The following is a 17,855-nucleotide window of genomic DNA, read 5'->3' on the forward strand; positions in this document are numbered from 1 at the left end:
ACTTGAACTGAAATGAAATATTAAATACAAATAAATAAAAACTAAAATTTCTGATCTCATTATTTGACTTAGTTGGAGCATATACAAGCTAAACAAGAGCGGTGCAAGAACTGAGCCTTGTGGGACTCCGCATGTCATGGACGTCCACTCAGACTTATGCTCTCCTATACTCACATAATAACCTCTCCCTTCTAAGTATGACCTGAACCATTTGAGTATAATCCCAGAAAGCCCGACCCAGTCTTCCAGTCTCTCTAGAAGTATGGTATGATCAACAGTGTCAAACGCAGCACTGAGATCTAGTACCAGCACTGATATTTTGCCAGAATCAGAATTAAAGCAAATATAATTTATTATCTTAATGAGCACTCTCTCTGTGCTGTGATGCGCTCAGAAACCAGACTGAAAATTGTCCAGGTATCCATTTGAGTTTAAGTAGTTGTTCAGCTGATTTAAATCAATTTAAAATGGTTCAAAATAGGAAATAATTTTTAGACATTAATTAGACAAAGACAAAAGTTAGACATTTAGTATTTAAACTTCTATTTATATATATTTTACAATATAAATAAAAATAAACAATAATAAATTAAATAAATATACATTTATTTAATAATTAAAATAAATTATTGAATAAATTAAATAACAATATAAATATTAGAAGAAAACTAACCTAAGTACTAAAATAACTAAAAATGAATAATAAAAAATAAAATAAAATAATAATAAAACTAAACAAGAATTTACAAAATAATATAAAGAAATAATACAAATGACAAAATTAAAAAGCACAATTACTAAATCTTAAACTAAAATTAAAATATAAAAATAAAAGCTTATTCAAAATATTATGAAATACTACAATATAATTTAAGTAATATTAAAAAAACACATCATTTTGATTGTCAAATGAATATCAAACACAACACTGCTGCAACAAACCTGAGTTCAATTAACATCAACGAGACGATCTGCTAAACTCTGCGTTCACATTATGCGTTTTCCAGAACGTGCGACTGTTTGGTGTAAAACGGCAACACTTTTTACAGCCTTACAGACTTACTTATCACCTCCTTAAACTAGCTCCAGATCTGTGAGATCAACTGTGGTGTGGGCCGATTCTCACGCAGATGATGAGACGCTTAGACCTGCTTTAATTCACTGTGACACTCTGCCAGCCAAATCATCACACACTTCTGCTGGGTTTCTTTACACTTATTTTAACTGCTGACATATATGTGGGAGAAACGGAAAGTGAAATGTTTCCTTTGCATAATCAGGATGAGTTTCGTGTGACAGCAGTCCACACTGGTTTGTTTACAGCGATAAGATGGATCTGTAGGATGCCGGATCTATATATATATATATATAAAATAGAAAGAAAAAAATAATCATACTAATTATTATAAATAACATTAAAAATAAAATAAAATTATTTGAAAACATTTTAAAAAATTCATTACTAATTATTATAAATAATTCTAATAATTAGTTATTACACACACACACACACACACACACACACACAAATAATTCAGTATGTTATTTTTTGCAAAATTACAAATGTGATATTGATTTTATACAACAGTTCCATATACAAGAAGTTAATATTTCACAAACAAAATAGTTCCAAACAAAGCCACAGAACTAATGTTCTAATGAATGAAGCCATGTTTTTAAATGAATCGATTTAAGGATTTTATTTCAGTTAAAATTTATTTTATTAAAAAAAAAAACTTTTTTATTTTTTATTATTATCTTAGTTTTAGTTTACAATCTTTTATTAAGTAAGTTTCCAGTAAACACTGTGTTTCTCTGGCACCATTAGGATCAATATTTAGACTTTAGTTCAATTTTTTCTTTGGTTTCCTCTTTTCTCTTCTTAGGAGAAGCTACCGGAAACTTTTAATCTCATTACTGTCTGTGTGAAGTGGATTGTTCTTTCCTGTATTTTCTCATCTTGTCTCAGTCCATGGTTGTAAATCTCATGCCGCGTGTCTGTGTGAGTTTGACAATTAAACGTACGTGTTCGATTTGCCATTTACATTTGACTGTGGCATTTGGAAAGTCTGCAGCACTGGAGGATGTGCTGTCTTCATCAGATCTCATGCTTTTTGTTTACAAGTTGAATTAAGTCTGGAGTAGCTGAAGTTTGCAGTATCATATATTTGAAGGACATTGAGGTTTGTTTGAGAAACATTCAGCAGTGGATGAAATATTGTTGTTGAAATATTCACATCATCCCCATCTAAAGCCTGAATAAATCCACAATGAATGTAGTGAGGTGCAGAGGTTCAGAAGACAAACTGAGCCACAGGTCCGATCATCAGACGAGCCCGGCAGCTTTTTATGTGACGATGTTGTAGTTGTTGTGATACAGAGACAGATGTTAGTCTCTGGCAAACACTGGCTTCTGTCTGTGCCGAAAAATACATCTGCAAACAAGCTGCGACATGAAGATTAATGCCCATATCCCAAACTATTTTATTCTGCTGGTTGTTTGCATTCATCAAGCTGTCTGTTTATATTGTGCATGAGTGCTTCATGTTCTGCCCCAAACTTTTCTAGTCTGTTTGGAAGTGAATATACATTGTTCTGACCGCATTGACTGATGATATATAATTCTGTGATCGTATATATTAACAGTTTGTTTGTTTTCCCACAGACAATGTTTTTCTGATGCAAATCTGAGCACACTTTGAGATCAGCGCAATTAGAGTAGCAGGAGCAAGAATTAAAGTAAATAGCGTCAATTCTGATTTCATGTTCCTTTCAGGGTCTGTGTATATATAGAAAAACACTGAAATAAAATTACAGATATAAAACGTATAAATGCAATGAATTTTATATATATATATATATATAACAAATCTAACAGAAATGACAAAACACAACAAAATTACTAAAACCTGAAGAAAAAAAAAACTATTTAAAAATATAAATTAAACTACAATGGTATCTGCTAAAATGGTAAAAAGATCAATAACAAAACATGTAAAAAAATAAAAATATATAAAATATATGAATAAAAAGGAAGGCAAACCAAAAATTTAATTACCACTTATCCACAGAAATGAATATATGTTAATAATTAGTAGAATACACACACACACACACACACACACACACACACACACACACACACACACACACACACACACACACACACACACACACACACACACACTAAATAATAGAAAAATAACACTGAAATATAATTTATAATCTATAGGTATAACAAACTTGTATAAAAAAACAAAACTAATAGAAAATGACAACACACACCAAAAATACTAAAACTTTAAAATTAAATTTTTAAAAATAAAATAAAAGCTATTAAACTACAACGGTATCTGCTAAAAGGTCTACAACTAAATATGTATAAAATAAAAATATAATATATATATAAAAAGAAAAGCACACACAAAAAATTAAATGACCACTTTTACCACAGACAAGAAAATGTCTTTAGTTCAAAAAACACTAGGATTTATGATCGAAAAGTAACAACATTTTAATGGCTCTAGTTTTTTTGTTTGTTAATTTGTAAGTAATTAGTGAAAAAAAAAAAATTTGTAATTAGTAGTATATATATACACACACACACACACACACACACACACACACACACACACACACACACACACACACACACACACACACACACACACACACACACACACTAATAAAAACCAACACTGAAATTTAATTTATAAACTATAGATATAAAAAACTTATAAAAAAAAACAAAACTAATAGAAAATGACAACACAGACCAAAAATACTAAAACTTTAAAATTATATATATATATTTAATTACTAAAAGCACACAAAAAAATTAAATGACCACTTTTACCACAGAGAAGAAAATGTCTTTAGTTCAAAAAACAATAGGATTTATGATCGAAATGCTAAAATATATATTTACTTTCAAAATCTACTAATGCTGACTGACTACACTGAAATACATTTTCTTGAAAACTTTTAATTGAAAAAAAAGCTAGCAAAAATTGTTCTCTCAAAAACTTCTAGTAAATTTGACAAAGAAAGACAAGCAACATATTGAATTAAATGTGAAATTCTGAAATCAGGAAAAACTAAAAAGTATTTTGTAGTGAAATGTACATTTCAGTAAATTTGCATGTATTGTTTCATTTATTCTTCAATATTTAGATGCTAGACCCTATGTATATACTTTCAGCCTAAAATTTTTTAAAAAGCCACCTGAAGTGATTTATATTCAACACTGACTGAATATATTGTCTGATAAAGCAATCCAGAGCGAATGCAGTGACAGCTTTGAAGTGCAATGTCCTTACGGCACAGTAAATCTCATCTAAACAAGAGGAACGAGCAGACATCATCGGCTCGGCAAAGACAACAGCGAGTGCCACATACATTTCTGACAAACAGAGTTGAGCCATAATCAGAGCGAGGCTGAGAGACCACTTTAGCACTTTCACAAACCCCTCTAATAAGTGATGGCAGACATCTTCCATTTGCTTGAAATGATGGTGAAAGCAGAGAGAGCAGCAGTTAGGCTGCAGTTACTTCACAATGAAAAAGCTCAGATTTACAGATGCAATGCATTCAAACTCCTCCAAATCGACCCAACTTATACATTATATATTTAAGTGAAACCTGAAAATATACAAATAAAATCCATATTAACAAAAACTGTAATATTATCTCAGTGATCTAATATAACACTGACTCATAGCCATACAGCATGTGAGATTTACAAACACACAATGACACTACGGGAGAAATTACATTCGCTAAGACATTCCAAGATGACTATGAGAATAAATAAAGAGCAAATGAGGACTTGCTCAAAAACTCTCCTGCTTCTCAGATGTTTCTCCTGTGAAAAAGACTTCAATAATCTCATGCGATCTGCAATCAAGCCAGAGATCTCAATATGAACTCAAACGATCTGGGCCCGGTTTCCCGATAACGCTCACTCTTAGCGCGGTAAGAAGACTCGAAAGATATATCTTACCAAAGTTGTTTATGTTCCTAAGTGTGTTCCCCGAAGTGTCCCTTAGGAAGCTTCTTAACACGCTGCCTCTTACGTCCGACGTTACAAAGGCGCTGTCCCAAGTGAAGGTGCTGAATAAGTTGGCATCGATTGCTCAGGAATAGATTTTCAACTTCACGCGAAGGTGCATTACAGCGTTAAGAAAGACAACACGTTCTATGCAAATGAAACATTCCTCAAATTATTCCAGTAACATTTATTTTAACATAGTTATCTGTAAAATATAGACTATTAATTAAATTATCAAATTGTCAGTAATTTGTTCACACGATATGTTGTGAACGGGTAGACGAACCGGGTATCCCTCTCTAATCATCCACCCTCCTTATCCCGTTGTGCCACTTGTGCCGCTTCTTGACATGGGTTTAACGACTTCTAAAAAATATGTAATACACTTTTATATTAATGGTAAGGTACGTTACAATCAGAAATCCCCTGCATGGCGCAGAAGGGCGTTGGTGACAGTGTGGACGCACCTCCACACCGAGGTCTTGCTTAGGCCGTAGCCCTCTCCCACGACCTCGATGAAGCTCCCTGTAACAAAAAACCTTACCGCTGTAAGCAGCTGGACTTCAGAGCTTAAAGCAAAATTGCGCCGCGTTACCCTGGCAAGCGCAGGTCTGAGAAGGTCCAGCAGCTCCATAATGAGTTGTCTTGGGAGGCGATTTTTTTTTTTTTTAATATAGCCACGTCAGGCAAAATGTCAAAAGGGCTTAAGTTTTGCCGAATAAAAAAATTGACATGGACTAAACAGCTCCGCTGCCGGCGCCGTCTTTGATTCAATACAAGGACACGTTGGATCGCTGCCATAGTTGGTCGCTTACTGGACACCACCATGCTTACCCATTTATAGATCTTAGCCATTTAGAGCCAAATTGTTTGCCAGATTTTAATTATCAAAAGTGATTGCCAATTTAAACGCTTTAATGACATTACGAAATAGCCTAGGCTAATTACCACCATATTAGTTCTGATACCAAATAAAGTCAACTTCATAAATAGGCCTGTTTTTTTTTATTAATTATTTTTTTTTATCAATTTTATTAATAGCCTTCTTATTTTAGTTAACTGCTTAACTTATAAATATGCATTTATTCAATTGTTTTATTAAGTGCATTTGTATTTTGTTGTTTTTTGTATATAGTTTTGCAATAAAAGCGTATTAACCAGGTTCCAGAAATAATTACTGATGGTGCTTCTAAAATTAGTGAGGGTGCTCTAGTCTTAATGCCCATTTTCACATATTTTCTCCCGTCTATTGCTTTGGTCATCATTGTGTCAATCACTGCTACTTCGAGAGTGAATCCCAATCTCTTTTGAGCCAGTGCCCCAGACTGGCCACCGTATTTAAAATGCTCTAGACACGCCCCTGGGCCTGTATCCATTGCGAACATATTTTATTATTAGTCTTAAAATGTCCATAACATAAAATCATTTTTGAGCCACAACATTGTCAACATACCATAGTTGGACTTGTACTGCGCTGCTCTGATTTCTAAAGACTGCTGCAAAGTGGCGGCGACTAGCGTCTCGAGCTCAAACAACGCTAAGAGAGCTTACGAATGGTCCAGACCAACCTTACGAAAGTGTGACTTACAGAAGATATACTTAGCGTACGAACATGTCGGGAATCGTGCCATAACATTAAGAGAGAGGTTAAGGAATAGGTTAAGAACTACTTAGCGATAAGAACGTTTTGGGGAACCGGGCCCTGATAAACTCACAGGTGCAATCTTGATTTATCTAAAGCTTTTGATTTAGTTGATTGATACTTACTTTTAGATACACTCCATGCTATTGGTATTTCTGAAAATGCAAATATGTGGTTTAATTCATGCCAGCATAACAGAAAACAATGTGTAGAATTAAAAGGGGATTAATCAGATTTTTTTGGTTCAGCAAAGAGGTGTGCCCCAAGGTTCAATATTAGGACCACTTCTTTTTTTCAATTTATGTCAATAATTTACTGTTAACTTTCAATAGTTGTAATGTTCAAGTTTATGCTGATGACACCATCATATATGTATCTAATTCTGATATTTTACAAATTCAGTTTTCTCTTCATTATGATTTTAATATTTTACAACATTGGCTTTTGGATAATAAATTAGTGCTTAAATAAAAGATTTTTGTTCCTCATGTCAAAAACAAAACAAAACAAATCGTTAAAAGAGCTATTAGCCCCAGACAACAATAATTTACCTGCAGATATTCAATCTGTTTCATCATTTAAGATGTTTAAGTAAAACTTTATTATTACATGTAGCTTTGGTCTGTACATATTATCATTGAAGATGCTTCTTTATATACAGTACAGGTCAAAAGTTTGGAAACATTACTATTTTTAATGTTTTTGAAAGAAGTTTCTTCTGCTCATCAAGCCTGCATTCATTTGATATAAAAAATACAATGTAATATTGAAAAAAAATGTAATATTGTGATATATCTATTACAATTTAAAATAATTGTTTTTAAATTTATTATATTTTAAATTATCATTTATTTCTGTGATGCAAAGCTGAATTTTTAGGATCATTATCACATGATCCTTTAGAAACATTCTAATATGATGATTCATTATCAAAGTTGGTAACAGTTCTGCTGCTTAATATTTTTTCAGAACATGTGATACTTTTTAGGATACTTTGATGAATAAAAAGTAAAAAAAAAAAAAAAAAAGAAGCTATGTTTTTTTAAAATATAAATATTTTGTAATAACAATATACACTACTGGTCAGTAATTTGGTGTCAGTAATTTTTTTTTCTTTCTTTTTTTTAAAATAAAATCAATACTTTTATTCAGCAAGGATGTGTTAAATTGATAAAAAGTGAAAGAAAATATATTATTAGAATATATATTATTAGAATTTTTTTTTATTTTGAATAAATGCAGTTCTTTTTAACCTTTTATTCATCAAATATATTAGACAGCAGAACTGTTTTTTCCAACACTCATAATAAATCAGAATATTAGAATGATTTCTAAATGATCATGTGATAGACTGGATGTTACATGTGACACTGAAGGCTGGAGTAATGATGCTGAAAATTCAGCTTTGCATCACAGGAATAAATTATTTTTTAAAGTATATTCAAATAGAAAACTATTATTTTTAAGTTGTAATATATATTCCACAATATTAAAGTTTTTTCTGTATTTTTGATCAAATAAATGCAGGCTTGATGAGCAGAAGAAACTTCTTTCAAAAACATTAAAAATAGTAATGTTTCCAAACTTTTGACCTGTACTGTATATATAATGATGTGAAAGCACAGATAACACACCTAAAATTACATTTCTTCAGAAAGCACATAATGCCGTTACATTTGATCACAGTTGTAACTCCAGCAGCGGTCATGAGGACAGAAAGACTCTGACGCTGAGATAACAGATGGCATCCTGGGAATCTGTGCCATACGGCTCACGACTGACTGCATCTCTCACCCACACCTGAAGAGTTTCCTACATCACCTGTTAATCTGCTGGAGATCTCAGCAGATGAGTTCTTCAGGTACCTTGCAAAAACATATCTAAGTCATATTTCATCTATGTGTGTGCATGTATTTGTATATATACACACACTTACGTTTTTAATTTTACTTTAATTTTAATTACTCTTGTTATGAATCTTTTGTCATTTTTACTTTTATTATTATTATATTTATTACAATTTAGATTTCATTTATTTTTATTTCAGTTTTTCTTTCCGTTTTAGTTTTTGTTTGTTTCCAAGTTTAGTCTTCAACCTTAACTCATTTCAGTAACTTAACAAAAGCGACATCACTATTTTCATTTATGTTTTCATCTAATATTTATATTTTATTTAATTTCAGCTTTAGTTTTAAAAATTTTTTTTTTTTAAGTTTTAGTTACCTATAATAACCCTGATTTTATATACATAATATATATATATATATCTATATATATATATATATATATATATAAATATATATATATAATACACATTTTCCCCAAAGCTCTCATGACAACAATGCATTTTTTAAAATAATTATTTTATGATTAAAAAATAATGTCATAATGCAAAAACGTATTTATGGTCCTAAAACAGGGTCCAGTTTTAGTAAAATATTATTTCTCACTACGTTATTTTGGTTTTGAGTGAAATGTGACCCTGACATTTTCCCAACAGCTTTTGTGTATGTATTTGTATTTTGTATTTATATTTTTATTTTTATTTATAAAGCACATTTCAATACAATCGAGGCTGCCCAAAGTGCTGTACGTCAAAGAAAAGAAAATAATAAGAATGGGCAAGGGAATCTACCATTACAAAGAAAAAGAAAAAAAAAAATGACAAGAAAACATAAAACAAACATGGGGACTTAAAAGTCACAGTTAATAAATGAGCTTTTAACAAAGATTTAAAACTAGAAATGATCTGATACATAGAGGCAATGAGTTCCAACTGGAAAAGCCTGATCGCCTCTAAGTTTCAGTCTGGATCTGGGAACCACTAAAAGAAACTGATCAGAGGATCTCAGGGGCCTAACAGAGGGATGCTGGTTTACTAATGTCTCCAGGTATTTTGGTGCCAACCCATTCAGAGATTTAAAAGCAAACAATAAAAGTTTATATTTAATCCGAAAACAAACTGGAAAGCATTTGAGAGAAGACAGGATAGGAGTAATATGATAATGTTAGCAATCTCGCAGTCGCATTTTAAACCAACTCCCATATAAAGAGTATTACAATAGTCTTAACCTGACAAAATAAAAGTGTGAATAACTATCTCTAAGTCTCTAAAATAAAGAAAGGGCTTCATCTTTGCTAAAAGTCTCAAATCAAAAAAGCAGGATTTGACCACAGAATTTATTTGCTTGTCAAATCTGAATTCTGACTCAGATTTTTCACCACTGCTTTATTATTCTCAGCCAAGGAGCAAAGAAAATAATTTATAGTGGTTTGATTTCCAACTGGACCAAAAACACATAATCTCAGTTTTATCTAAAAACAGTTATCAACCTCCAGCTCTTGATGTCAGTTAAGCCTAGTCCCAGAATTAAATGTAGGTCTTTTAAGTGTAGTTTGTGGCCATAAATGCTCTACTTTCATGCTGTCTGCCTCAAACCGAATGACTTTAGATAAAAAAGCATCAAAAATGACATTAATCAACATCAATGAAGATAATCGTTAGTTCCAGCAGCTGAGAGATGTGTGTTAGTACCTTTTCTGAGCTGCAGTAGGAGTTTCCCTCTGAACAACTCCAGAGTGAGCGTGTGTCCGCTGCGTTCCTCCATGTGAACCAGCGTCCCAGAGTTCAGCAGGGTTTTGAAGTTCATGGATAACACGTCTCTGTTTGCCGGAGTGACGCTGGGATCCGGCCTGAAGAGCAAATGAGCGCTGCCATCAAAACCGACCACATCAGACTCTGAAAACACACCAGAAACAAACAAAAGAACTGTCAAAGGCAGTAAAAATGACTGATTTCCATTCTAGTTAACAAGGCTTGAACTTCATTCAGTAGATACATAGTAATGACATCACAACAAACAAGTAAACAAATAATGAATAACACAATAATGAACTAAATTAAATACATAGATAATAAAATACATTAATTAAACCAAAAAATATAAAAAATAAAATAAAACAAATTAAATAAATAATAATGAAGTAAAATAAATAAGAGACAATAATAAGTAACAAAGACGTAAAACAAATAAATTGAACTAAATAAATACATAATGGACTAAAAATAAATACATAAATACACTAAAATAAGTAAACAATAATAATAATGATAAATACATAATTAACAAATAAATATTTAAATAATGAATTATCAAATAAATTGAAATAATTAAATAATGAACTATAATAAACAAATCCACTGAACATAAATAAATAATAATGAACTAAAATTAATTAATTAATAAATAATGAACAATAATAGATAATAGTAATACACTAAAATAAATAAATGAATAAATAAATAAGCAAATAACAATAACACAGATCATAATGAACTAAAATAAATATCATAAATAAATTGGAAATTATTTATTGACCTATATTAAATAAAATAACTATACATAAATAATAATGAACTAAAATAAATAAATAAAATATATAATTAACAAAATACGTAAGTAAATAATAAATCTAAAATTAAAATAATAATAATGAACTAAAACAAACACATAAATAAATAAATAAATAAATAAATAAATAAATAAATAAATAAATAAGGGACTATAATATATAAATAATAAAGTATGATAAATATATAATGCACAATAGAGAATTGAAAAAAAAAAAGTATAAATAAATAACGATTCTGTGTGTGATGTTTACTCAGTGTTAGGTTATTGTCCAGCGTCATTGTAAGTCAGTAGATTAACTTCCTGAAGACGGAAACACTGTGACACTCTCAAAACATTGATCTGTTTGTTTGCACAGCCTGACATGTCAACAAACCCCTGAAGTGAACTATTAAACTCTGTGCATTATAATTAGTTGCGTATACAATGTCTTTTTGCAAGTCTGTTGTCCCTGTAAGTGGAGCACAGTTTAAACCTGAGGTCAACAGAGATGATGCAAACGCCTGACACTGGACAGAACCTGCAGATACCAGCAATAAATTACACATCTGTAGGAATGATGGGAAAAAAGACTCCATCCCTAATGATCTGCTATATTTATGAACATGGAAACAATCCACTCGCTCTGGCAAATAAACACTATTTATGTTGACCGGAGCTTTTGCCCTGTGGTTCTGCCCCATGTGACTCCAGTGACAACACATCTCATTCAACAGAGCCACAGGACAACACCGCCACACAGGACCTCTGAGAGACCAGTCGTACATCAGCCAGAGACTCAAACACACTTGTCTGAGTAATGCCTGTCGCTCGGTGATGTGTGGCGTTAAATTGTCATATTATAAAACACACACTCACCCACATAAACACAAAGCATTTCATAAAAAAACAAAAAGAAAAGCACATTACCAAACAGGTCTTCTGCATAAACACACGGTCCCGCACCTAAACTCACTGCATTGGTTACATTTACATATAGCCCCGCCCATAAACTTTCTCCATTGGTTGAGACAGTAGTTGAAAAGACATCAAACAGATCAATGTTTTGAAAGTGTCACAGTGTTTCACTCTTCAGGAAGTCAAACGGAGACATTTTGACAGATTCAAAATCATATTTAAATGAAAAACATTTTCAGAATTTTGAGGATTTTAAATTATATTTAAATTAATGAATAAATACAACTACTACTACTATTACATTTATTTCATATCAAAATATTTTAAATAATATTAAATAAAATTCATAACATGACAGATTTAAAAAAAAATTTAAACAAATAAATACATTTATTTGTTTAAATACATACAAATTATTTTTTTATTAAATTTAAATAAATACAAATGTATTTATATTTAAATGGCTGAATGAATTATTGAATAATGAGCAATGATATTAATTTCATAATTTAAATACATTTCATATTTAAATAAACATAACATGAAAGATTTTAAATCATATTCAAATAAATATATAAAAATATAACATTTTATTCATATTTACTCTCAATGAATGAATAAGAAACTATAATTTCGTAACACAGATTTAAATTAAATTTAAATAAATACATGTTATAATATGAAAGATTTTAAATCAAATTTAGATAAATACATTTCATAATATGTAAGATTTTAATATAATTTTTAAACAAATAAATGCATTTGTTTAAATATACACATACAATATTTTAAATCATATTTGAAATAATTAAAATTCATTCATTTTAAATGGACGAATGCATGAATGAATGAATGAATGAATGAATTAATTAATATATTCATTTTCATATGAACATAAAGATTTTAAATCACATTTAAAACCTATAAATAAAAAAAACATTCATAACATTTTAATTCAAATTTAAATGAATGAATGAATGAATGAATGACTAAATTCATAAAATAAATAAACAAAACTATAATAAATTAATTTCATATGAAAACATTTTAAATCATCTTTAATCATAAATAAATAGCAAAATTTGTGATATGAAAGATTTAAAATCATATTTAAATAAATAATCGCATTTCATAATATGAAAGATTTTAAAGCAATAACTATCATATTAAATGAATTTCCTAAGATGCCCAGTGGTGTGTCAGTGTTGAACACGTACTGTATTGGCAGCCATAGGCCTCCAGTCTCAGGCCGATCCTGCCGTTGGGGTTCCAGTCGAGAGGCAGTATTCGGACGTACTGAGCGATGACGGGCTGCTGGAGTTTGTACATCACCACACTGTCAGCGTTCGAGTTCCCAGAGAAAGCCTTGAATGAGGAGAACAACAGCATTACATGACCTTTTGTGGTTTGACCTGGTGCACTGATGCGCTCCTGCATCTTTTATGTTTCCCACTGGATCATGAAAAAGCAGACTGTTGATCCTGAAGTCGGGTGGCAAGAGAGAAGACCAGTCTATAACTCTCGTGCAGCTTAATACGAGCCAAGAGCCTGTGGTGATCGGAGCGATTCGACACGGCCACGGGTCAGTGAGCAGCACTCCTCTCCAGCACATCACTGTATTAAAGGACATCAATACAGCACTAACCTGCTGAACTAAAACACTGGTCTCACAACTAAGACCGGCTGGTTAGGCTAAACTACAACCATCATAATAATAAAACATGAATAAAGTGGGCAAAAAAAAACAAAACTCAAAATAAAAAAAAAAAAAAAAAAGCACATGTACTGGACATATATATATATATATATATATAATTTGGGAGAGAGTCTGACCAGCTTAAACCAGCTAAAAATTTGCCATAAAACCAGCACAGCACCTCAGGCTGTTTTCTAATCAGGGTATTTTCCAGCTAAGGTCCTGCTGGCTGAGACATAGAGTCATTGTGGATTATTTTGCAGGGAGGAGCGTTTTTTATCTTTCAGAGATTTACAGAGTAATTGGGACTAGCATTTTGAAGGGATCAGTCGTTGCTGGTGCATCGTTAAAAAAATTGCTCTGTTTCCTGCTGAGGAGGCGCATGCATAAATTGCCTAAAGTGGCCTGTGAAATATATCTCAAGGTGCAAAATCCAGCGTCATCTCGCTTCACATGAGGTAAAAACACACGCTCGCAAAACTATAAACGCTTCTCATGTCGTGACTACATCTCACATACTGATGACGGATCGGAGTCAGACCAGCTTAAACCAGCTAAAACCAGCACAGCACCTCAGACTGTTTTCATAATCAGGTATATATATATAATTTGGGAGAGAGTCAGACCAGCTTAAACCAGCTAAAACCAGCACAGCACCTCAGACTGTTTTCATAATCAGGGTATTTTCCAGCTAAGGTCCCGCTGGCCATTTTAAGAGACAAACGGAGGCAACAAGTAGAGTCATTGTGGATTATTTTGCAGGGAGGAGCGTTTATTTTGTCCTTAAATCTTTCAGAGATGTGTGCAATTTGTAGTTTCTGGGTTCAGAGTAATTGGGAGCTGAGTAGCGCTCTCAGTGCGTTTGAAGGGATCAGTCGTCTGCTGGAGTGCAGCGTTAAGCCCAAAAAATTGCTCTGTTTCCTGCTGAGGAGGCGCATCTCATTTGCTCTAAAGTGGCCTGTGAAATATATCAAGAGTCAAGGTGCAAATCCTCCAGCATCAGGAGCGACAAGCTCTCGCTCTCACAAGAGGTAAAAACACAGTCGCTCGCGTCTCAAACTCTAAACGCTTCTCATGACAGACGGAGTCGTGACTAGTGTTTCTCACTGCATACTGATGACGGATCGAGACGCAAGAATGGGTCTCAGGTCTGTTCTGAGTCAAGTAACATAGTCAAGTAAACAAATTTGGGGCATGATTTATTTTTTTATTTTTTTAAGAAAATTAATACTTTTGTCCAACAGGGATGCATTAAATTGATCAAAACAATTGTCAGTAAAGACGATTATAATGTTATAAAAGATTTCTATTTCAAATAAACGCTGCTCTTTTGAACTTTCTATTCATCAAAGAAACCTGAAAAGTAAAATGTATCACAGTAACAATATTTGGCAGCACAATTGTTTTCAACATCGATAATACCCAGAAATGTTTCTTAAGCAGCAAATCATCATATTAGAATGATTTCTGAAGATAATGTGACACTGAAGACTGGAGTAATGATGCTGAAAATACGGCTGAGAATCACAGAAATAAATTACAGTTTAACAGATGTTCACATAGAAAACAGTTATTTTAAATTGTAATAAGATTTACATTTTTTTTTTTTAGATTTTACAGTATTTTTGACCAAACAAATGCAGCCTTGGTGAGCAGAAACTCCTCAAATACATACATAAAAAAAAAAAAAAAAAAATCTTTTGTTACTATGTTTGGTTGTCAAATGTAAATCATCATCTTCAAGAATACTAGTTGGATGAATCGATAAGTACAAAGCACACAGAACAGACGGCATGGCATTTCGGCAAAGAAACGTGAAGATGACAAAAGATCTAAAACTCAATTAACATCTATTCTCTGAGTGTCAAAACAAAATAAACCCTCTCACACACTTAACAAGCTCATTTCAATAACACACTTAGCTAGTGCTGAACTCACTGGAGAGTCTGAAGAAGCTTAAATCGGTTTCTAAATCTGATTTAAGATTACACATTGAGGGAAGAGAATTAGATTACTATTTTTTTTTTAATTTTTAAATAAATAAATAAATCACAGAAGGTCAAAGATACAGAAAAAGGGACGTTTTGAGCCAACTAAATACTTCCTAGTCTCTCAGTGTGACGGCGACTTCTGCACAGACAACAGCACTTAGCATTTTCTCTCATCAGAGCATGTTTTCCTCCATCTCAGGTGAGGAATTCAGTCCTTACCCCGATGCTATCCTCCTGTCGGTATGGCCTCCAATTATGTCCCGTGTCACTGAACATGAGGAGGTAGCGTGTGACCCAATCAGAGCTGCCGTATCGGCCCTGGGTGGCGATGGCTGTAATCTCCGTCCGCTGCTCCAGCTTGATTTCCAGCCACTGGTACTTATTAGAGTCCAGCGGGGACCAGCCTCCGGCACCTGCGGGACACAGCACACAAACGAAGGCTTCATACTCTGCATTATGGGCTGAGCTGCCTGGATTGCATCACACGCTGTTCATAACTGATCCACTGCTGAGGCATTTGTTAGGAGAAAACAGCTGCTGCCTTATTAGGGAGCATCCAAACTGAAATTTAACCCTTATAAGATAAGTGGCCGACATGGAACACTCAACACAGGCACTTATTGTGAAGTTCACAAACTCACAAATAACTTCAAAGCATTAACATCACACACAAATATTGCATGCAATAATGCATTCTGGGACTGTTTTAAGAGTCAAGGAGACATGTGATGTTGTCTTAAATTTCATAAAGAAAGTAGCAAAGTTATGTTATTAAGTCTGTGTCCATGATGCCTTAAAGGGTTAGTTCACCCAAAAATGAAAATTAGCCCATAAATTACACACCCTCAAGTCATCCTAGGTGAATATGACTTTCTTCTTTAAGACGAATCCAGTCGGAGTTATAATAAAAATTGTCTTTGATCTTTCAAGTTATTTAATGGCAGCAGGTATTGCATGCATCAGTCCAAAAGAAGTGAAATAAAAAGTGCCTATCCATAATAAAAAGTGTCTAACAAATCTACGCGTTTTGAGATATTTTAAGTAGCGAATCGATGCATTTTTGTAAGAAAAATATCCATATTCAAAACCTGTAATAATTACTTTAATCTAGCTTGCACTCACTGTTGTACACAGAGGTCAGCGTTGCGCATGCACCGCTCAGAAGTGACGCACGCGGAAGCGCAGGGGAGAGATCAAAACAAAACAAAGGTCACGAATTAGAAGGACAAAACAAGGATTTGTAAAGAAGAATGTCAGAGGGTTTCGCTATAAGCCAAGAGGAGACGGGTTTTCCTTTGCTAAAGTAAGGAAACTTTGTTTCCTTTGCTCCTGTTAACAAGCGTTGGTTTTCACAAGACTCATGCGTTGCATGCGCAACTCTGACCTCATACTTCATCCACCCGGAGCTGCTTCCATATACATTTGTTGGCGCAAGCTACATTAAAGTGATTATTACATTTGGAAAATGGTTATTTTTCTTACTAAAACACATCGATTCACTACAGGAGGACTTTTTTCACCCCCCAGAGCTGTGTGTGACACTTTTTATTAAGGATGGGCGCTTTTTATTTCACTTCTTTTGGACTGATGCACTGCAACACCCGCTGAGTGCCATTAAAAAAGCTTTAAAGATCAAAGACAATTTTTAATATATCTCCAAATGGATTCGTCTGAAAGAAGAAAGTCATATACACCTAGGATGACTTAAGGGTGAGTAATTTATTGGCTAATTTTCATTTTTGGGTGAACTAAACCTTTAACATGCTGTCTAGGTAGGCAGCTCACTAGATTTGGGAACAGACTATTTTTTCCCTATTTCTCCTTCATGCTGGTGTGAAGCTACGCTCGCTTATCTACACATCTTAATGAGGATAAAGCTGTTCTGCGGTAAAATCCTGTTAAAAACCTGCTTGTAGTCGAACAAGCACTTCATCAGACATCACTCTGATCTTTTCATTATAGGGAAATTCTCTTTGTAGCTTTCAATATCGCATCTAACCCTATGCATTATGGCTTTAAAACAATAACTTGCTCAGAAATGAATGTTTTGTGTCCTAAAGGAATTTCTTTCTTCCGTGGAAGACAAATGAAGGTGTTTAGCAACCTTTTCATTTGCATGCAATCTTAACAAAGGACAAAAAGCACTATTATGCCAAAACAGGCTCTT

The 17,855-nt window shown here is 32.9% G+C and overlaps 1 protein-coding gene across 1 annotated transcript in view; it reads right to left on the reverse strand.

The window, feature by feature from the left end:
• The window catches only part of cntnap3 (contactin associated protein family member 3), a 113,169-nt gene that overhangs the window by 58,884 nt on the left and 36,430 nt on the right, over window positions 1-17,855 (reverse strand). The window contains 3 exon segments of the mRNA XM_042765648.1: window positions 10,228-10,431; window positions 13,219-13,366; window positions 15,908-16,101. Coding sequence (XP_042621582.1) covers window positions 10,228-10,431; window positions 13,219-13,366; window positions 15,908-16,101 — 546 coding nt within the window.

Source organism: Cyprinus carpio, chromosome A10 (genome assembly GCF_018340385.1).
Source record: "Cyprinus carpio isolate SPL01 chromosome A10, ASM1834038v1, whole genome shotgun sequence".
Taxonomy (NCBI): domain Eukaryota; kingdom Metazoa; phylum Chordata; class Actinopteri; order Cypriniformes; family Cyprinidae; genus Cyprinus; species Cyprinus carpio.